This window comes from Lipotes vexillifer, unplaced genomic scaffold (genome assembly GCF_000442215.2).
Source record: "Lipotes vexillifer unplaced genomic scaffold, Lipotes_vexillifer_v1.1 scaffold1315, whole genome shotgun sequence".
Classification (NCBI taxonomy): Eukaryota; Metazoa; Chordata; class Mammalia; order Artiodactyla; family Lipotidae; genus Lipotes; species Lipotes vexillifer.
The window spans coordinates 202220-226281 of NW_006785785.1; the positions used below are offsets into that span (position 1 = coordinate 202220).

The following is a 24062-nucleotide window of genomic DNA, read 5'->3' on the forward strand; positions in this document are numbered from 1 at the left end:
AGTATTGATATTTAAGGGTGAAGTGATATAATACCTGAAAATTACTTTAAAATGTGTCAGTGGAAAATATATGCGTGGAGAAGGGTTGCGCGGTAGGAGGAAAACGAAAATCTGGCAAAATGTCAACAACTGTCGATCTAAGTGAAAGGCACAGTATGAGATATTGGGAATTACTAAATAATTAAAAAAAGAAAAACTCACTCCACTTCTCCCTGATTTGTGTCTCCCTTGGGAGGTGACAGGATATTTTGTATTCTTGGGCTGAGGAAGGCAGCCATCAGCTGACTCCTGTTGCCCTGATGTCTCAGCTTACTGCAGGCTTTAGCATCTCTTTCCAAAAATCAATGTTTGAATTAGTGACAGGGAAATATAGTTATAATGCTTAATATTTATTTAGCTTTTATGTTAAGTGTACCAAGTACTATGTTAAGTACTTTACTGCATTATTTCACTGAGTCCTCTACAACTTTACAGGAAAAGAAACTAAAAGCTACTTTGCTTGTTAGTGGTAGAGCCAAAGCTCATACTTTAAAACCATCACTATAGGGACTTCCCTGGTGGTCTAGTGGGTAGGGCTCTGCATTCCCAATGCAGTGGGCCCTGGTTCGATCCCTGGTTGGGGAACTAGATCCCGCAAGCATGCCGCAACAAAGATCCCGCATGCCACAACTAAGACCCAGCGCAGACTAAGTAAATAAATAAATGTATTCTTTTTAATTAAATAAATTTTTTAAAAGTGGCATTAAAAAAAAAAAAAACACTCACTATACTTTCTAAGCTCCTTTGCCAGGAGAGGACAGATTGCTGAGATATATATGAAGCATAACATACGGGACCCAGCAAACTGACATGTTTCTGGGGGATGAAGGTAGAATTTTACTTTGAGACATAAAAAAAATAATCTTCATCTGATCAAGACTGTTATCGTCTTCCTGCCTAAAAATGTGATTTTCTACTAGATCTGCTTCAGCTGTAGGATCACCTGCCTGTAGAAAAGAGCATTCTTCTTACCTTTAATGTAATAGCCCAGTGACATAAACTGCTTGAAAAGATTTGACTACACTTGCTATTTCCATTTACTCCAAATGTCCTTTTCCCCAACTTTTTATCGAAATTCTACAGAAGAGTTCAAAGAACAGTAAAATCAACAGCCATATACCTTTTATTTAGATTCGTCAGTTATTGACATTTCGCCAAATTTGCTTTCTCTGTCTTTCCCTCCCTTACATATATTTTCCCCCTGAAATATCTTAAGCTGCAGGCATTATATCACTTCACTCCTAAGTACTACTTGCACATGTATCTCCCAAGAATAAAGATACTCTCCTACATGATCTTCAATTCCATTATCAATCTCAAGAAATCTGACACTGATGCAACAGTATTATTTAATATAGAGTCCATATTCAAATTTCTCCCAAGTTGTCCCCAAAACAGATTCATTGAATGGAACTAACAAATTGCAGCCCTAGTATTATAAGGAACTTGCTTTGTGAGGGAGTCTCAGCCTCCCTACTTGTAAAGATGGTGATAATAATTACCTCTCTAGATTGTTTGGAGAATGAAGTAACAGTTAATGCAAATACCCTTTACAAACTCAATCCACTGTACAAATTCAAGGAAGCCTGAAAGATTAGAAAGCTGCCTTAATATTGGTGGTTCTCAACTACAGTTCTCAACTATTGTAAACAGATATGTCATATATGTCAGTAACATATACCATATATGTCAGTAACACATTAGAGGTCAAAAAGTAGTACACATTTTCTCAAAGGCATATCTTCAAGTCCACCAAGGAGGTAACATAAATTTGTAAGAATATATGTTTTCCTGCCTTAGGACAAAAGCTGTTTTACTTCTTAAAAATTATTCACTGCTCACTGCAAAAGTTAAATGAAACAGGAGGAGTGAAATAAAAAGTGAAGCTTTTTCCACACCCATATACAAATTATTTTCATTTTAAAAGAAAATAAAACACAGCTTATAAATATCTTAATCTTTTCGGAATTATCTCTTGTGTATCTTCCTCATCACTGTCCTAAAGATCTCCCAGTCTCCAGGCTCTCCATCTTCTAGCTTACCCTCCCAATCATCAAAAGAGTTATTTTTCTAAAATTCAAATTCTGGCACCTGCATAATTAAAAGCTCTCAGCCTCGGGCTTCCCTGGTGGCACAGTGGTTAAGAATCTGCCTGCCAATGCAGGGAACATGGGTTCGAGCCCTGGTCCAGGAAGATCCCACATGCCGCGGAGCAACTAAGCATGTGCGCCACAACTACTGAGCCCACGTGACACAACTACTGAAGCCCGTGCGCCTAGAGCCCATGCTCCCCAACAAAGAGAAGCCACCTCAATGAGAAGCCTGTACACCACAACGAAGAATAGCCCTCACCACAACTAGAGAAAGCCTGCACACAGCAACAAAGACCCAATGCAGCCAAAAATAAATAAATAAAATAAATTAAAAAAAAAAAGGCTGTCAGCCTCTAAAAGTAAGCCCTTAATGGCACAAACTACCCAGTCTTAATTCCTGTCTCTTTTACATCTTAATCTTCAACAACATCCCAGTCATGTCTTTGCAGGGACTGTTCTCTCTTTCTGTACCAGCTCACTTTGTTCATCTAGTGAGAGCCTACACACCCTGCAAAACCCAGCTCAAGAATCACTTTTTCCCCTAATGTCCAAAGGACAAAGTTAATCATGCATTTTGGGCTTTTGCTAAACCTTAAACACATATCTACTCTGATGCTTTGTACAGAGTTCTACAATTAGTTATCTACAAACTGTTTCTCCTATTCCACAGTGCCTCTCTTAAGGACATGCTCTGTTACATAATGTTTCCCTAGCGTCTAGCTTAGTTTTTGGTACCTTGTTGGTACTTATTAAGTACTCACTACATTCACTCTTATTTGTACACAGCTTATTCACTAAGCAAAAGAAGTTAGCAACAGTATGAACTCTAGATTGATGATCCAAGCCAATGTGTGGCCATGAGTCAGTGATATGCCAAATTTCCTACCAGCCACTGATCCAGGGTCACCTCCTCTTGGACTCACCATTGACAGGTGGGGTAGAATCAATTACAGAGAATAGGATTTTAGATTATTACAAATATTGGTCCCAGAATTTCAGTGAGGCTGAAAGTGAAGGGTTTAACATGATACCTGATGAAGGCAAAGGGGAAGTGCTCTTGAATCCAACTGCTCAACTTCACCCCGTATAAGTGAGAACAGAGATTGCAGAACCAGCTTCGGGGCTTCTAGTTGATCATTAGCATTTACTTCTGCAGACTCTTCATCACTAACAGCATGTATGGCTGCATGTAATATATTTTCTTGCATAAAGGGTGTGGTATCTCCTGAAGAAAGTCCTTTGAGAGGTAAATAAAATGCCTATGTTAGGATAAATTTCCATCATGGTAGAACACCTTAAAACAATTATGCCTGTTAATCATAAAATTTTCAAATAAAGCTAATTACATTAAAAAAAACCCACAGAAACCACAAGTTATTCTCCTCAATAAATTAAGATTGTGCTGACATCTGATTGTTTCTATTAGCGATTAGTTAATAGAAGCAATTTTATTAGATCTATATAACTTTTTAATTTATATTATAAATTAAGAATGTAATTCATATTCTTAATTAAGAATTACAATTAAGAATATAAAAAAAGAGAGATCTAAAGAAAAGTATGTAGGTTAAAATCTGACCAAAAACTTGATTCTCCCAAAGGAAAAACGAATTAACTATAATCTGAAGCCATGTCTTACGCAAAATGAAAGAACTAAATGGGAAGGTAAATGTGTTTATCATATGAAAGGCTAAAGAAGTTAAGCCTTTCTCTCTAAACTCTTGGTCTGATAACTTTAGAACTACTTCTGGATCCCAGCAGAGCAGAAGGAATTCAGATGTCCAGAGCTAATGGCCACAGAAGCTTTTTTCCTAATAAAAAGAAGTAACACAAACTTGGGGAAAAAAAAATCAGTGAATAAATCCTTGGCCCACAGCTCCTGAAATGACACACCAAAGTTTAAAACTTTAAATGTTACACATTATAACTTCACTCTTCACTGAAATCTCAGCATCAGTTCTAATTTTCATATTGAAATTGAATAGACTGTCTGCATCTGTACATACCTTCAGCTAGTCCGGCTTGGAAAGGATCTTTCTCAGTAATTTAGTGTGTGCATACCATGACTGAAGTTGCCTCCTGCCAACCCTCTAGAGCAGGGGTCCCCAACCCGTGAGCTGCAGACCTATAGCAGTCCGTGGCCTGTTAGGAACCAGGCCGCACAGCAGGAAGTGAGTGATGGGCAAGCAAGCGAAGCTTCATCTGCCGCTCCCCATCACTCCCCATCGCTCACGTTACTGCCTGAAACACCCCCCGCCAACCCTGGAAAAACTGTCTTCCATGAAACCGGTCCCTGGTGCCAAAAAGGTTGGGGAGTTTGCCCAGAACCCTGTCTTCTACTGCCTTCTAAATAAATCCACTGCTCTAGCCAAGCTGGCCAATTCTGTATCTCCCTAGTATTAATACTCTGCGCCTTTCTGAGCAATTACAAATTCTAACAGTTAAAAAAATTTCCTCCCCGGACGTCCCTGGCTGTCCAGTGGTTGAGACTCCGCAATGCAAGGGGCTCAGCTTCAATCCCTGGTTGGGGAACTAAGATCCCACATGCTGCACAGCGTGGCCAAGAAAATTAAAAAAGAAAAAAATTTCCTCCCATCTGTCTAGTTAAGTTCTACCCTAAAAAAAATTCATATATTTCTCTATAACATGAGCCTGAAGTAAACTTACTTTCGTCTAAATCCTATATATGGTCTATGGAAAGCCCACCAGGGCTTTGCATTATAGTGCATTATAGTGACTTGTGAAGGGTCGTATTATAGTGACTGGTCATATCTTTATTAGATCATAACTCCTACAGCACAGGGATTAATTTACTTACTATAGTATTGCAGTTATATCCAGTAGCGTATTCAGCATTAAAATTCCAAGTGTTGTGCTTTCTACAGATAATCACCTACAGTGATTCCTTATATTTTAGAAAATTCTCTTCTATAAATTTTATGTCGTTTGGACTCTGGAAGTACGAGGCCTAGAGATGGCCTGCCATTTTATTTTGCAGGAACAATATTTGTGAAAACATGGATGATTCTTCTGCTTTCTAATTTTCTAACCACAATGGTAGTAGTGCCAATGTAGGAACATAAGCTTTGTATAGAGAACTACAAAGAGACTAAGAGAAATACTGTTTTCTTTCCTTTTTCTCCAGCCACACTATTGTGCCCAAGTTATTTAATTTCATATAGACTGTGATAAGGCTAACCTCTCAAATTCTATACTTCTTTTCATTAAATTCTTCCCACATAATATCAAACATTACTCCATATTTCCTCTTTGAAAAATTGAATTTTATAATGCTCATTATCTGTAGAGGGAATTTAAATAAAACCCTTGAAGGATATGGCCAAAGAAGGGCAGGAGTTTCCAAAGTAAGGATAAAGGACAGAATTTATGACTCCATTATCTAAAGGAGGTCTAAAAAGGGTCCTGTTAAATAATGGAAATGAAAACACGCCATATGATTACCTTAGTTATTTAGACAGTATAGATGCATAATGGTCACAGTTCCTGCTAGATCCATTTTCTAAGTTATTTTATTTACTTATTAAAATTTTTTTCTTCCAGTTTTATTGAGATGTAATTGACATACAGCACTGTATAACTTTCAGGTGTACAGCCTAACAATCTGACTTACATAAAACACGAAATGAATCCCACAATAAGTTTATTTCATATAGATAAAACATTAAAGAAATAGAAAAAAAAATGTTTTGCTTGTGATGAGAACTCTTAGGATTTACTCTCTTAACAACTTTCACATATAACATATAGCTGTTAATTATATTTATCATGTTATACACTACATCCCTAGTAATTGCTTATCCTGTAATTGGAAGTTTGTACCTTTTGACCACCTTCACCCAATTCCCCTTCCCACCACCCCACAACTCTGGTAACCACAAATCTGATCTTTCTCTATGAGTTTGTTTGTTTATGAAGTATAATTGACCTGCAATACTATTAGTTCCTGGTATACAACCTAGTGATTCGATATTTCTATATATTTCAAAGTGATCACCATGATATGTCTCATTTTCATCTGTCATCATTACAAAGATATCACGTAGTTATTGACTATATTCCCCACACTGTACATTTCATACCTGTGACTCATTTATTTTGTAACTGAAAATTTGTACCTCTTAATCTCCCTCACCTATTTCTCTCCTCCTCCCATCCCATTCCCCTCTGTCAACCACCTGTTTGTTCTCTCTATGACTGTTTCTCTTTAATTATGTCTGTTCACTTATTTAGTATTTTAGATGCCGCATGTAACTGAAATCATACAGTATTTGTCTTTCTCTGACTTATTTCACTAAGCATAACACTCTCCAGGTCCATCCATGTTACCACAAATGGCAAGATTCCAATCTTTTTTATGGCTCAGTAATATTCCACTGTATATGCATGTATCTGCGTGCGTGTGTGTGTGTGTGTGTAAACACATCATCATTATCCATTCATCTGCTGATGGGCACTTAGCTTGCTTCCATATCGTGGCTATTATAAATAATGCTGCAATAGACACAGGGGTGCATGTATCATTTTGAATTACTGTTTTCCTTTTCTTCAGATAAATACCCAGGAGTGGAATTGCTGGATCATATGGTAGTTCTACTTTTGATTTTTGAGGAATCTCCATACTATTTTCACATAGTGACTGCTCCTATTTACATTCCCACCAACAGAGCAGAAGGGTTCCCCTTTTATCCACGTCCTCATGAACACTTGCTATTTGTTCTCTTTTTGATACAAGCCAAACGGGTATGAAGTGATATCTCGTTGTGGTCTTCATTTGCATTTCCCTGACGATTAGTGATGTTCAGCATCTTTTCTTTCTTTCTTTCTTTTTTAAAAAAGCAGAATAGTACTGTATAGTCCTCATTTGTGTATGGGAAAAAAGAATGCAAGGAGATCATACCCTAAGATCTGAGCTAGTGCTCGGTGCCAGAATTTTAAAATATTTATGGAAAGATAGACAAGAAATTCCCCTATAGAGAAGGGAACTGAGGAATCAAGATTCTGGTCAGGGAGGAGGACTTACATTTCAGTTTTTTTTTTTTAATTTTATCTATTTTTTTATACAGCAGGTTCTTATTATCCATTTTATACATATTAGTGTATACATGTCAATCCCAGTCTCCCAGTTCATCCCACCACCACCACCCCACCACTACTTTCCTCCCTTGGTGTCCATACACTTGTTCTCTACATCTGTGTCTCTATTTCTGGCCTGCAAACCGGTTCTCTGTACCATTTTTCTAGGTTCCACATATATGCGCTAATATACTTGTTTTTCTCCTTCTGACTTATTTCACTCTGTATGACAGTCTCTAGATACATCCACGTCTCTACAAATGACCCAATTTCGCTCCATTTGATGGCTAATATTCCATTTTATATATATATTATATATATATATATATATATATATATATAAACATTTTCTTTGCCCATTCATCTGTAGACGGGCATTTAGCTTGCTTCCATGATCTGGCTACTGTAAATAGTGCTGCAATGAACATTCAGGTGCACTTTTTTTTGTTTTGTTTTGTTTTTTGCAGTACGCGGGCCTCTCACTGTTGTGGCCTCTCCTGTTGCAGAGCACAGGCTCCGGACGTGCAGGCTCAGCGGCCATGGCTCACGGGCCCAGCTGCTCAGCGGCATGTGGGATCTTCCCGGACAGGGGCACGAACCCGTGTCCCCTGCATCGGCAGGCGGACTCTCAACCACTGCACCACCAGGGAAGCCCACATGTGTCTTTTGGAATTATGGTTTCCTCTGGGTATATGCCCAGTAGTGGGATTGCTGGGTCATATGGTAATTCTATTTTTAGTTTTTTAAGGAACCTCCATACTGTTCTCCATAGTGGCTGTATCAATTTACATTCTCACTAACAGTGCAAGAGGGTTCCCTGTTCTCCACACCATTGCCAGCATTTCTTGTTTGTAGATTTTCTGATGATGCCCATTCTAACTGGTGTGAGGTGATGATACCTCATTGTAGTTTTGATTTGCATTTCTCTAATGATTAGTGATGTTGAGCAGCTTTTAATGTGCTTCTTGGCCATCTGTATGTCTAATTCGGAGAAATGTCTATTTAGGTCTTCTACCCATTTTTAGATTGGGTTGTTTCTTTTTTTAATATTGAGCTGCATGAGCTGTTTGTATATTTTGGAGATTAACCCTTTGTCTGTTGATTCATTTGCAAATATTTTCTCCCATTCTGAGGGTTGTCTTTTCATCTTGTTTGTTTGTAGATTCCTTTCCTTTGCAAAAGATTTTAAGTTTCATTAGGTCCCATTTGTTTATTTTTATTTTTATTTCCATTACTCTAGCAGATGGACCAAAACAGACCTTGCTGTGACTTATGTCAAAGAGTGTTCTTCTTGTCTTCCTCCAAGAGTTTTATAGTGTCCAGTCTTACATTTAGGTCTCAAATCCATTTTGAGTTTATTTTTGTGTATGGTGTTAGGGAGTGTTCTAATTTCATTCTTTTACATGTAGCTGTCCAGTTTTCCCAGCACCACTTACTGAAGAAACTGTCTTTTCTCCATTGTATATCCTTGCCTCCTTTGTCATAGATTAGTTGACCATAGGTGCGTGGGTATATCTCTGGGCTTTCTATCCTGTTCCATTGATCTATATTTCTGTTTCTGTGCCAGTACCATATTGTCTCGACGACTGTAGCATTGTAGTATAGTCTGAAGTCAGGGATTCTGATTCCTCCAGCTCTGTTTTATTCCCTCAAGACTGCTTTGGCTATTCAGGGTCTTTTGTGTCTCCATACAATTTTCAGATTTTTTGTTCTAGTTCTGTAAAAAATGTCATTGGAAATTTGATAGAGATTGCATTGATTCTGTAGATTGCTTTGCGTCACATAGTCATTTTTGCAATATTGATTCTTCCAGTCCAAGAACATGGTATATCTCTCCATCTGTTTGTATCATCTTTAATTTCTTTCATCAGTGTCTTATAATTTTCTGCATACAGGTTTTTTGTCTCCCTAGGTAGGTTTATTCGTAGGTATTTTATTCTTTTTGTTGCAATGGTAAATGGGAGTGTTTCCTTAATTTCTCTTTCAGATTTTTCATCATTAGTGTATAGGAATGCAAGAGATTTCTGTGCATTAATTTTGAATCCTGCAACTTTAGCAAATTCATTGATTAGCTCTAGTAGTTTTCTGCTGGCATCTTTAGGATTCTCTATGTATAGTATCATGTCATCTGCCAACAGTGACAGTTTTACTTATTCTTTTCCAATTTGTATTCCTTCTATTTCTTTTTCTTCTCTGATTGCTGTGGCTAGGACTTCCAAAACAGTGGTGAGAGAGGACATCCTTGTTTTGTTCCTGATCTTAGAGGAAATGCTTTCAGTTTTTCACCATTGAGAATGATGTTGGCTGTGGGGTGGTCATATATGGCCTTTATTACGTTGAGGTAGGTTCCCTCCATGCCCACTTTCTGGAGAGTTATTATTATAAATGGGTGTTGAATTTTGTCAAAAGCTTTTTCTGCATCTATTGAGATGATCATATGGTTTTTATTATTCAATTTGTTAATATGGTGTATCACATTGATTGATTTGCATATATTGAAGAATCCTTGCATCCCTGGGATAAATCCCACTTGATCATGGTGTATGAACCTTTTAATGTGTTGTTGGATTCTGTTTGCTAGTATTTTGTTGAGGATTTTTGCATCTGTCTTCATCAGTGATATTGGTCTGTAATTTTCTTTTTCTGTAGTATCTTTGTCTCGTTTTGCTATCAGGGTGATGGTGGCCTCATAGAATGAGTTTGGCAGTGCTCCTTCCTTTGCAATTTTTTGGAACAATTTGAGAAGGTTGGGTGTTAGCTCTTCTCTAAATGTTTGATAGAATTCACCTGTGAAGCCATCTGGTCCTGGCCTTTTGTTTTTTGTAAGAGTTTTAATCACAGTTTCAATATCATTACTTGTATTGGTCTGTTCATATTTTCTATTTCTTCCAGGCTCAGCCTTGGAAGGTTATACCTTTCTAAGAATTTGTCCATTTCTTCCAGGTTGTCCATTTTATTGGCATGGAGTTGCTTGTAGTAGTCTCTTAGGATGCTTTGTATTCCTGCAGTGTCTGTTGTAACTTCTTTTTCATTTCTAATTTTATTGATTTGGGTCCTGTCCCTCTTTTTCTTCATGAGTCTGGCTAATGGTTTATCAATTTTGTTTATTTTCTCAAAGAACCAGCTTTTAGTTTTATTGATCTTTGCTATTGTTTTCTTTGTTTCTATTTTATTTATTTCTGCTCTGATCTTTATGATTTCTTTCCTCTACTAACTCTGAGTTTTGTTTGTTCTTCTTTCTCCAGTTCCTTTAGGTTTAAGGTTAGATTGAGATTTTTCTTGTTTCTTGAGGTAGGCTTGTATTGCTATAAACTTCCCTCTTAGAACTGTTTTGGCTTCATCCCATACGTTTTGGATCATGGTGTTTTTGTTGTTATTTGTCTCTAGGTATTTTTTAATTTACTCTTTGATTTATTCAGTGATCTCTTGGTTAGTTAGTAACGTATTGTTTAGCCTCCATGTGTTTGTGTTTTTTAACTTTTTTTTTTTCTGTAATTGATTTCTAATCTCACAACGTTGTGGCAGGAAAAGATGCTTGAGATGATTTCAATTTTCTTAAATTTACTGAGGCTTGATTTGTGACCCAAGATGTGATGTATCCTGGAGAATGTTCTATGAGCACTTGAGAAGAAAGTGTAATCTGCTGTTTTTGGATTGAATGTCCTATAAATATCAATTAAATCTATCTGGTCTATTGTGTCATTTAAAGCTTCTGTTTCATTATTTATTTTAATTTTGGATGATCTGTCCATTGGTGTAAGTGAGGTGTTAAAGTCCCCCACTATTATTGTCTTACTGTTGATTTCCTCTTTTATAGCAGTTAGCAGTTGCCTTATGTATTGAGTTGCTCCTATGTTGGGTGCATATATATTTATAATGGTCATATCTTCTTCTTGGATTGGTCCCTAGATCATTATGTAGTGTCCTTCCTTGTCTCTTGTAACATTCTTTATTTTAAAGTCTATTTTATCTGATATGAGTATAGCTACTCCAGCTTTCTTTTGATTTCCATTTGCATGGAATGTCTTTTTCCATCCCCTCACTTTCAGTCTGTATGTGTCCCTAGGTCTGAAGTGGGTCTCTTGTAGACAGCATATATATGGGTCTTGTTTTTGTATCCATTCAGCAAGCCTGTGTCTTTTGATTGGAGCATTTAATGCATTCATGTTTAAGGTAATTATCGATATGTATGTTCTTATTACCATTTTCTTAACTGTTATGGGTTTGTTTTTGTAGGTCTTTTTCTTCTCTTGTGTTTCCCACTTAGATAAGTTCCTTTAGCATTTGTTGTAGAGCTGGTTTGGTGATGCTGAATTCTCTTAGCTTTTGCTTGTCTGTAAAGGTTTTGATTTCTCCATCGAATCTGAATGAGATCCTCGTCAGTTAGAGTAATCTTGGTTGTAGGGTTCTTCCCTTTCATCGCTTTAAATATATCAGGCCACTCCCCTCTGGCCTGTAGAGTTTCTGCTGAGAACTCCACCATTAATCTTATGGGAGTTCCCTTGTATGTTATTTGTCATTTTTCTCTTGTTGCTTTAATGATTTTTCTTTGTCTTTAATTTTTGTCAATTTGATTACTATGTGTCTTGGCATGTTTCTCCTTGGGTTTATCCTGCCTGGGACTCTCTGTGCTTCCTGGACTTGGGTGGCTATTTCCTTTCCCATCTTAGGGAAATTTTCAACTATAATCTCTTCAAGTATTTTCTCGGGTCCTTACTCTCTCTCTTCTCCTTCTGGGACCCCTATAATGCGAATGTTGTTGCATTTCATGTTGTCTCAGAGGTCCCTTCGGCTGTCTTCATTTCTTTTCATTCTTTCATCTTTATTCTGTTCCGTGGCAGTGAATTCCAACATTCTGTCTTCCAGGTCACTTATCCGTTCTGCTGCCTCAATTATGCTGCTCTTGATTCCTTCTGTGTAGTTTTCATTTCAGTTATTGTATTGTTCATCTGTTTGTTTGTTCTTTAATTCTTCTAGGTGTTTGTTCTTTAATTTTTGTAGGTCTTCGTTAAACATTTCCTGCATCTTCTCAATCTCTGCCTCCATTATCTTTCTGAGGTCCTGGATCATCTTCACTATCATTATTCTGAATTCTTTTCCTGGAAGGTTGCCTATCTCCACTTAATTTAGTTGTTTTTCTGCGGTTTTATCTTGTTCCTTCATCTGGTACATAGCCCTCTGCCTTTTCATGTTGTCTGTCTTTCTGTGAATGTGGTTTTTGTTCCACAAGCTGCAGGATTGTAGTTCTTCTTGCTTCTGCTGTCTGCCCTCCTGTGGATTAGGCTAACTAAGAGGCTTGTGAAAGTTTCCTGATGGGAGGGACTGGTAGTGGGGAGAGCTGGGTGCTGCTCTGGTGGGCAGAGCTTAGTCTTGAGCATCTTTTCATGTTACTGTTGGCCATCTGTACATCTTCTTTGGAAAAATGTCTATTCAGGTCCTCTGCCCATTTTTTAACTGCATTGTCTGGTTTTTTGATATCACGTTGTATGAGTTCTTTGTATATTTTGGATATTATCCCCTTCTCAAATATATCATTTGGAAATATTTTCTCCAATTCAGTAATCAGCCTTTTTGTTTTGTTGATAGTTTCCTTCACTGTGCAGAAGGTTTTTAGTTTGATTTACTTATTTTTGCTTTTGTTTCCCTTCCCTGCGGAAACATATCCGAAGAACTATTGCTAAGACCAATGACAAAGAGTGTACTGCCTATGTTTTCTTCTAGTTTTATGGTTTCAGGTCTTTCATTTAGGTCTTTAATCCATTTTGAGTTTATTTTTGTGGTGTGAGGAAGTGGCTCAGTTTGATTCTTGCATGCAGCTCTCCCGTTTTCCAAACATTATTTATTTAAGAGGTTAAATTTCCCCCATTGTATATTTTTGCCTCCTTTGTCTTTAATTGGCCATATAAGTGTGGGCTCATTTCTGGGCTCTCTATTCTGTTCCAGTGGTATATATGCGTGTAGTTTTGTGCCAGTAGCATATTGTTTTGATTACTGTAGATTTGTAGAATAGCTTGAAATGAGTGAGCATGATACTTCCAGCTTGCTTCTTCTTTCATAAGACTGTTTTGGCTATTCAGTCTTTTGTGCTTCCATACAAATTTTAGATTTATTTGCTCTATTTCTATGAAAAATGCCATTGGTATTTTGATAGGGATTGCACTGAATCTGTAGATTGCTTTGGGTACTACAGTCATTTTAACAATATTCTTCCAATCCATGAGCATGGTATATCTTTCAATCTGTGTTATCTTTAGTTTTTTCATCAGTGTTGTAGCTTTCTTAGTGCAGGTCTTTTACCTCCTTAGTTAGATTTACTTATTGTATTCTTTTTGATACAATTGTAAATGGGGCTGTTTTCTTAATTTCACTTTCTGATAGTTTGTTGTTAGTATATAGAAACACAACAGATTTTGTGTACTAATTTTTTATCCTGCAACTTTGCCAAATTTATTGATGAGTTCTAATAGTTTTTTGGTGGCATCATTAGGATTTTCTATGCATAGTTATTATGTCATCTGCAAACAGTGACAGTTTTATTTCTTCCTTTCCCATTTGGATCCTTTTCTTTTTCTTATCTGATGGAAGACTTCGAATACTACGTTCAATAAAAATGACAAAGGTGGGCATCCTTGTCTTGTTCTTGACCTCAGAGGGACTGCTTTCAGCTTTTCACAGTTGAGTATAACATTAGCTGTGGGCTTGTAATGTATGGCCTTTATTATGCTGCTGAGATATATTCCCTCTATACCCAATTTGTGGAGAGTTTTTATCATGAATTGGTGTCGGATTTTGTCAAAAGCTTTTCCTGCATCTATTGAGATGATCTTTATTCTTCATTTTGTTAATGTAATGTATCACGTGATTGATGTAAACACTTTTAACTCTGGTACAAAAGTTAAAAGACAGAAGTATTATGAGTAACTATAGCTACAATAAAGTGTTAATGGATAAACCGTATATTTAAGATGTAAATTGTGACATCAATAACATAAAATGTTGGGGGAAGAGAAGTTAAACTACTTTTTTTTTTTTGCCATGCTCTGCGGCTTGTGGGATCTTAGTTCCCTGACCAGGGATTGAACCGCCTCAGCAGTGAAAGTGCAGAGTCCTAACCACTGGACTTCCAGGGAATTCCCTAAACTGTACTTTTTGATTATGGTAAAAGTTAAGCTGTTATCAGTTAAAAATAAAATTACACACACACACACACACACACACACACACATATATATGATGTTTCATATAAGCCTCATGGTAACCAAAAAAAAAAAAAAATCTGCAGTAGACACACAAAAGATAAAGATATCAAAGTATACCACTATAAAAATTATCAAATAATGAAGACAGAAAGGAAGAGAGGAACTACAAAACAGTCAGAAAACAATTTATAAAATAGCAACAGTAAATCCTCACCTACTGATAATTACTTCAAGTGTAACTGGATTAAATTCTCTAATCAAAAAACAGAGGGTGCCTGAATGATTTAAACAACAAGATCCAACAACTGTTTCAAGAGACTCACTTTAGCTTTAAGGCACACATAGGCTGAAAGTGAGGGATGAAAAAAGTATTATATGCAAATGATAAACAAAGAGAGGAGGAGTGGCTGTACTTATATCAGACAAAATTAAGTCAAAAACTGTCAAAAGAGACAAAGGTCACATAAAGGGGTCAGTTTATCAAGAGGATATAATTGCAAACAGATATGTAACCAAGCACATATATAAATATATATAAGCACATATTAACTAAACTGAAGAGAGAAATAGACAGCAATATAATAATAATAGAGGACTTCAATACCCCACTTTCAGCTATGAATAGATCATACAGACTGATAATGAAAAGGAAACAGTGGACTTGAACAACACTACAGATCAAAAGGCCCTAACAGAACTATATAAAACATTGTATCCAACAGCAATAGAGTACAGGATCTTATCAAGTTATTCTCTGGGATAGATCATATGTTAGGCCACAAAACAAGTCTTAACAAATTTTAAAAGTCTGAAATCATATCCAGTGTCTTTTCTGATCACAATGTTATAAAAGTAGAAACCAATAGCAGGAGGAAATTTGGGAAATTCTTAAGTAAATGAAAATTAAACAACACAATCCAGAACAACCAATGGATCAAAAAAGAAATCAAAAGGGAAGTAAAAAGCATCTTGAGAAAAATGAAAATGAAAGCACAATTTATCAAAACTTATGTGATGCAGAAAAAGCCGCGATAAGAAGAAACTATATAGTGATCAATGCCCACATTACAAAAAAAGCAAGATCTCAAATAAACGTTTAAACTAACCTTATACCTCAAGGAACTAGAAAAAGAACAAACTAAGCCCAAAGTTAACAAAAGGAAAGGAACAATAAAGATTAGAGTAGAAACAAATGAAATAGAGACTAGAAAAACAATAGAAAAGACCAATGAAACAATGAGCTGATTTTTTGAAAAGATAAACAAAATTGACAAATCTTTAGCTACACTAGGAAAAAAGAGAAGTCTCAAATAAATAAAATCAGAGATGAAAAAGAAGACATTACAACTAATACCACAGAAATAAAAAGGATCATAAGAGACTATTATGAACAATTTATATGTCAACAAATTGGATGACCAAGAAGAAATGGATAAGTTCATAGAAACATACACCCTACCAAGACTGAATCATGAATAGAAAATATGAACTGACCAGTAATGAGTAAGGAGATTGAATCAGTAATCAAAAACCTCCCAACAAAGAAAAGCCCAAGCCCATATAGTTTCATTGGTGAATTCTACCAAATATTTAATGAAAAATTAATGTCAATCCTTCTCAAATTCTTCCAAAAATCAAAGGAGAGGGAACAGTCCCAATCCCATTTTTACAAAGCCAGCACTACCCCCAATACTAAAGCCAAATAAAGATACTACAAGAAAAGTAAACTATAGACCAATATCTCTGATGAATACAGATGTAAAAATTCTCAACACAATACTAGGAAATTGAATTCAACAGCACATTTAAGGGATCAGACACCATGATCAAGCAGGATTTATTCCTGGAATCCAAGGATGGTTCAACATACAGAAATCAATCGATGTGATATAGCACATTAGGATAAATATCATATGATCATCTCAGTAGATGTGGGAAAAGTTACTTAACAAAATTCAATATCCTTTCCTGACAAAAGTCTTGACATAGAAGTTACAGATGGAAACCTCAACATGATAAAAGCCATATATGACAAACCCACAGATAACATCACACTCAACAGTGAAAGGTTAAAATAGTTTCCTCTAAGGTCATGAACAAGGCAAAGGTTCCCACTCTCACCACTCCTATTCAACACAGTACTGGAAGTCCTAGCCAGAGCAATTAGGCAAGAAAAAGAAATATAAGGCATCAAATTCAAAAAGGAAGAAGTAAAACTGTCTCTGTTTGCAGATGATATGATCTTATAAAATAGAAAACCCTCAAGATGCCACTAAAAAACTGTTAGAGCTAATAAATGATTTCAGTAAAGTTGCAGAATATACAATCAACATACAAAAATCAGTTGTGTTGCTATACACTAACAATGAGCCATCTGGAAAAGAAATAAAGAAAAAAATCCTATTTACAATAGCTTTAAAACGATCAAGTACTTAGGAATAAATTTAACCAAGTAGGGGAAAGCTCTGTACACTGAAAACAATAAATATTGATGAAAGGAACTAAGAAGACACAAATTAATAGAAAGATATACTATGTTCATGGGTTGGAAGAATTTTAAAATATCTATAATACTCATAGCAATCTATAGATTCAATGGAATTCCTAACAAAATTTCAATGGCAGTTTTCAAATATAGAAAAATGTATACGGAACCACAAAAGATCACATATAGCCACAGCAGTCTTGAGTAAAAAGAACAAAGTTAGAGGCATCACAGTACCTGATTTCAAAAAGTACTACAAAGTTTTAGTATTCAAAATAAGACGGTTGGCAATAATAACAGACATACAGACCAATGGAACACAACAGAGAGCTCAGAAATAAATCCACACAATTATGAACTTGATCAAAGATGCAAGAAACAAACAATTGGAGAAAGGATAGTTTCTTCAATAAATGGTACTGAGAAAACTGGTTTTCCCCATGTGGAAGAATGAAATTGGACCCTTATCTCACTACATATACAAAAATCAACTCAGTATGAATTGAAGATTTAAATGTAAGACCTGAAACCATACAACAATTAGAACAAAACATAGGGGAAAATCTTCTTGACATTGGTCTAGGCAATAATGTTTCAGACATGACACCAAAAGCACAGACAACAAAAGTGAAAGTAGAAGATGGGATTTCATCAAACTAAAAAGCTTCTGCACAGTAAAGGAAACAATCAACAAAGTGAAGAGAAAACCTATGAAATGGGAGAAAATATTTGCAAACCATCCCATCTGAAAAGGGGTTAACATCCGAAATATATAAGGAATTCAAACAAATGAATAGCAAGAAAACAATTTGATTGTACCCTGCTGGTGGAAATGCAAATTGGTACAACTATTGTGGAAACAGGACAAACATTCCTCAAAAACGTAAGACTAGAACTACCATATTATCCAGCTAACCTACTTCTGGGTATATACCCAAAGGAAATGAAATCAAGACTCAAAGAGGTATCTGCTCCCCCAGGTTCATTACAGCATTACTTATAATAGCCCAGATATGGAAATAATACAAGTGTCTGTCAATGGATGAACAGCTGAACAAGAGGTGATACACATATAAAATGGAATATTACTCAGCCATGAGAAAGAAGAAAATCCTGCCTGTTGTGACAACTTGGATGAACTTGGAGGACATTATGCTAAGTGAAATAAGCTAGACAGAGAAAGACAAACAATGCGTGATTTCACCTTACATGTGCAATCTAAAAAAAAATTTTTTTAAATGAAACTCATAGAAGCAAAGTAGCATAATGATGGTTCCCAGGGACTGGTGGGGGAAGACAAGGAGATGTTGCTCAAAAGGTACACAGTTGTAGTTATGTAGGATGCATAAATCTAGAAATCTAATGTGCAGGCATAATGACTATACTTAATAATACTGTATTGAACACTGAAAATATACTGAGAAGATTTCAATTGCAGTCATCACACAATAAATGGTAACTATGTGAGGAGATATGTTAACTAGCTTGACTGTAGTAATCATTTCACTATGTATATCAAACCATCATGTTGCACACCTTAAATAAATAAATAAATAAATGAAATGTAAAATATCACTGTAAACAAGGTTGTCAATTATTTAAGAAAACTGAAGGTAAGGGTATCTGTCTAATACAAGTATCTTCTAGCTGCCCTCCCACACACACACTGTATTTTTTTAACCACTGTGACTAACTTTGCATAAAACGTAGATTGCATAAACAGTGGCATATCAGTTTCATGCAAGAAAATAAGTGCATGGCCTTGCAAGAATTCTGCCACATTCCATACTAAAAAGCAGGTTTCCATTGCTGTCAAGCTTTAAGGACAATAATTTTATCATGGTTTAAAGAAACATATAAATTGATATTATACATGTTATTAAATGACAAGGATATACTTTGCCTTAGGCACACAAAATATTCAATAGGAAAACAGTTATTTAGACATATTCGGATAATCGATTTTTAAACTACTTAAAATATGTCCTTATTAATTTCATAATTACTAGGATAAAGAACTCATACTGAGAAAAATATGTATTCCCAAAGAGTTGGAAGAAGAATGATGGAAATCAGGGCAGCCCTAAGTACCCATCCTACTTCCACTACGTATTAGCTGTACCTGTGGCACATCCGTCAATCTCTTCACCCCCCAGTTTCCTGATCTGTAATCTGGACACTCTACCAACTTATAAAATTATTGTGAGAATTAAATGATATAGTGAATGTAAAAGGTAGGTGTGCTCCCAAAGCTTATCCTAAAAAGAGGTTTTACTGTCACTTGAATTAAAAAGGTCACAGGAATCAAAAAGCACTTCTGAGACAGTGTGCTTTTACATATTTTTTTTTCATTTTGAAGAAAACATTCAGAGCAAAGTGTAAATAAAGCTAATGAAGCTCATATTGCTAATGTCATGGTGAATAATAGGAATTATAAAAACTACGTTGGAGCATTAAATTGCTTATTTATTAGTCACCAATATTATGCTTGAACATGATTAAACTTATTTTTAATAAAGACAACAAAGAAAATAAACACTAGCATAACCATGAGTACTCAGAAAGATTAGCATATTGTGAACTGATACCTTTATAATGTACTAAAACATTTTAAAGTAATAGTAATCAAGCATTTATGACATAACATGGAAGTTTCAGTATTTTTCCATGTAGATTTCAAAATAATTTTTATGTCATTACTTCTCATGTCACGTGGTCTTACAAAAGTTTTGCTTGAAAAAATTAATATATCATCAATTAATACAAAAATTTCTTCTAAATATATTAAAAGTTTTCTGGTAAAAATATATTTATAGTTACTGAGAAAAGCCAAATCAAAACATGTATCAGCACATATAATTTCACCTTAATTACAAATTGTCATTCAATACAAAAGAAGCTTTCTTTTACTAGATATGAATCTACACATCCACATAGGAGCAAAAAATTCTATTTATCTTCATCTGTGAAAGTCAAATGGGCTATAGTTAAAACACCCCATTAAGCAATTTGGTGATTCTATTTATAAGTATATGTAGGTGGTGACAGTCAATCATAGGCCTTCATTTAATTTAATATCTGTCAACTTCATCAAGCTCTAAAATAGACATCATACTTTACATGCACCTATTGAGGTTTTACATTTTTTAAAAAAATTACTTGTAACTGCCTTGGGCCAGAGATTAGAGGAATTACCTTAACTGAGAGATTGTATTCAATTCATCATACCACCTGAATTTTGTGTCAGTTTTGACAGTTATTTTATTCAATTTAGAATCTGTCTCTGATAGTGGTCAAGAGACACACCTGTGGGAGAACAGTACTAGTATCCTTTACCCTAAAACATTAGGAATGTACCCTGTCATAATTACTCATAGTATTCTTCTTTAATAATCTAAAATCTGCCATTTGTTAATATACCGAAGGGATACTGTTTCTCTGCGTGACAGGGAGAATGATGTGACTAGATAATTTAAAGGTAAAAATCTCATACCTTAGTTAGTAATTAATCAAGATAATGAAAAATTATCACAGGCAAAATGGGAGTTGAAAAGATGCTACATAGAAGACATCAAGGCCTAGGTAAAGAGAGCAGCAATGACTATACTTATGATAAAATAGTGAAAGTAATAATGTAAACTAAGCTGATGGGGATGTCTGGGGATGGGAGAAGGGTTATTTAACCCTTCTAAGGGTTAAACTAAGCTGATGGGGATGTCTGGGGATGGGAGAAGGGTTATTTAAAGGCTTAATGAATTTCACCCCTATGTTCATAGCTGCACTATTCACAATAGCCAAGACATGGAAACAACCTAAATGTCAGATGAACGGATAAAGAAGATATGGTGTATGTATACATACACACACACACACACACACACACACACAACTCAGCCATGAAAAAGAATGAAATAATGCCATTTGCAGCAACATGGATGCAACTAGAGATTATCATACTAAGTACGTCAGAAAGAGAAAGAAAATTCCACACGCTATCACTTAGATGTGAAATCTAAAATATGACACAAATGAACCTATCTATGAAACAGAAACAGACTCACAGAGAACAGACTTGTGGTTGTCAAGGGGGAGGGGTTTGGGGGAGGGATGGAGTGGGAGGTTGGGGTGAGCAGATGTAGGCTATTATATACAGAATGGATAAACACCAAGGTCCTACTGTATAGTACAGGGAACTATATTCAATATCCTGGGATAAACCATAATGGGAAAGAATATTAAAAAAAGAATGTATATATATATGTATAACTGAATCACTTTGCTGTACAGCAGAAATGAACAAAACATTGTAAAATAACTATACTTCAATTTTAAAAAATGAAGGCTTAATGCATTTCATATACTGTATACTACTACTCAAGAGTATAAGGAAGCTATCTTATATGCAGGTTTGTGGGGCTTTAGATAACAATCTGCGTTTTGTTCATGCTGTTCCCTCTGCCTGGTCTGTCAGCTTTTAAAGGGCAGGTATATGATTAACCATTGTGACATCAATACTGAGCACAGTGCCTGACACAGAGCAGGTACTTAAAATACTTCTTGGGAAAAAAAGTTGGTTAAATGTGAGTATGTACCATGGAGTATACTATGAGCCCATATTCACTATGCCACTGGACTCTCACAACAGTATAAAGTGGGTATTAGAAATTATAGATAAAGCAATTGAAATTCATCAGAGATTAAATGAGAGCCTTGACTCTGAAGTCAGGTGCCTGGGTTTGAATCCCAAATTGACTGCTTTCTAGTTCTGCAACTCTAGGCAAGTCAACCTCTTAATTTTCCTACCTGTTAAATGGGGATAATGCCCTGTATAGACTCTCCTCAGAAATTACATTTAGATAAGAAATAAAGTAAGACACACTGCTATTTATCCACAATTCCATGACCTCTCTTCTTTCAACTAAGAACACTGAGCTTTTTGAATAAAAGTATTAGGGAAAAAAACTACATTCACTGCTTTCATAAAAATACTTTCCTTGATCCAGTTGTCGAAGGTCCCTTTCACTACATTGAGACTAGATCTAATAACGAAATCTGAGGAAAAGTTATACCAGGATTCAGAGACAATTACTGAAACAAACCAAACTCCACCACTTCCTTCAGAGTGGAATCTGAAGGGGTAAGGAACCATTACCCCTTTCTCTGATTATGTTTCATCTTGCTGAGGCTGGCAAGCAGGAATTGTTCTGAAGAAGCACGGCTGGCAACATACTCAGAGAAAAGGCAAAGTATGGTGAGTCAAACAAGAAACAGAACTTTCCTTTAAACACACATTAGAATTCAGAAAAAGTCACATAGCATGGTTTAACAATCAGGCTCAATCTGAAGTCAGACTGCCTGGGATCAAATCCTGAGAGTGTCACTTGTGAGCAATATGATATTGGGCAATTTACTTATCTCTGTGCTTTCAGATTCCTCATCTGTAGACTGAGGCTAATTGTGGTACTTAGTAAGGCTTTGGAGAAGATTAAATGAGCTATTTCATACAATGCATGCATCATGGTGGCAGTCATACAGTAAGTGCTCAATAAATACTCAAGAACTTTCGTTTAAAATTCAGCAAGCTGCAATCAAATTAACTCTATATGTCCATACCAGTGAGTTTGGAGCTCTATGAATTTTTTTGGTGATTTTTTTATAGGTAACATAAAACCATTTTAACCATTTTGAACTGTACAATTCAGTGACATTAATTACATTCACGATGTTGTACAGCCATCACCACTAACCATTTCCAGAACTTTCTCATCACCCCCAAAACTCTGTACCCATTCAACACTAACTCCCCATTCCCCTCCTGCTTCACATCTGGAATCCTCTGCCACATCAGTAAACAAAGGAGGTTGCGGACATCAAGCCATTAGCCACTGCAGCTGCCCAGACGGTGAGCCCTGAGGGAACTCAGGATGGAGACAAACAGGCTGCCTACCACCATCATCAGTCACTGCAGCTGCCCCCCAGTGGTGCACCCCGATGGGATTCAGGATGGAAAAAAGCAGGATACTGGCCCTAGATAATTATGATGCATATCAAAGGAATGATTTCAATGAGCCCAGACTCTCACATCTTCCTGTACATAGAAAAGCACTAAATTCATCAACTTGAGATGTCTGGTTTTCTTTAATTAACAGTCATCTTTCCATGTTCTGACTAGCTGGTTTTTGTTGCAAAAACTGCTGTATCTCCCGGCTTTTACTTTACCTCTTGGGAACAGCCACTCAGAGCTATCTGAGAGGCTGCCTCCTGGGTTTAGGTCTTCAGAAAGTCTGCCAAATTAAACATTCTCAACTTCTAGGTTCTGCCTTCTTTTTTCTCAGTCGACACCTCTACTCTACTTTCTGTCTCCAAGAATTTGCCTATTCTAAATACCTCATGTAAGTGAAATCAAACAATATTTGTCCTTTTGTGTCTGGCTTGTTTGTTTCACTCAGCATAATGTCTTCAAGGTTCATCCATGTTGTAGCATATATCAGATTATCACTCCTTTTAAGGCTGAATAACGTTTCCATATATGTTTTTTTTCCCATACATTTTGTTTGTTTCATACATTTTGTCAATGGACATTTGGGTTGTTAACACCTTTTGGTTTCTGTGAATAACGCTGCCATGAACACTGGTATACAGGTATCTGAGTCCTTACTTTCAATTACCTTGGGTATATGTCTAGAAGTAGAATTGCTGAATTAAATGGTAATTCTATGTTCAACTTTTTGAGGAACTACCAAACTGTTTTCCTGGAGCTCTACTGCATTTAAACTTCTCAACCACTGTATCCTTATGAGGCTTCAATATTTAAGCTTTTTGCCCCCTCCATCTCTAAAACAAAGATAATATCACTTCCCAAAGATTGAGGTGATGTTTCTTAATCAACAGCATCCCTATCTAAAAAGGTGCTATCAAACAAAAATATGAAACAGTAGTATTCTTCAGAGCATTTTTGATCCATGCATCTGGGCATAGCTCTTGCTATTGGAAACCCTAAAATTAAAAGGTGTTGAGTGATATAAGCAAAATCATGGAATAGGCAGCTCCAAACTCCCATCCCTTCATAGAAATATTAAAAAAAAAAAAAAACAAAAAAAAACTAGAACTACCGAAATCAACTTTGCCAGAACTCTGGAAAAACAGTCACAG

The 24062-nt window shown here is 36.0% G+C and overlaps 1 protein-coding gene and 1 non-coding gene across 2 annotated transcripts in view; one reads left to right on the forward strand and one right to left on the reverse strand.

Annotated features, from left to right (window-relative positions):
* CNST (consortin, connexin sorting protein) overlaps positions 1-24062 on the reverse strand; it is a 75540-nt gene that overhangs the window by 44917 nt on the left and 6561 nt on the right. The window contains exon 2 of the mRNA XM_007458077.1: positions 3164-3369. Within this exon, the coding sequence (XP_007458139.1) occupies positions 3164-3369 (206 nt within the window). The remainder of the gene's footprint in view (positions 1-3163; positions 3370-24062) is intronic.
* TRNAG-CCC (transfer RNA glycine (anticodon CCC)) lies at positions 552-624 on the forward strand. Its single transcript has one exon. It is a non-coding gene; the product is annotated as a tRNA-Gly (tRNA).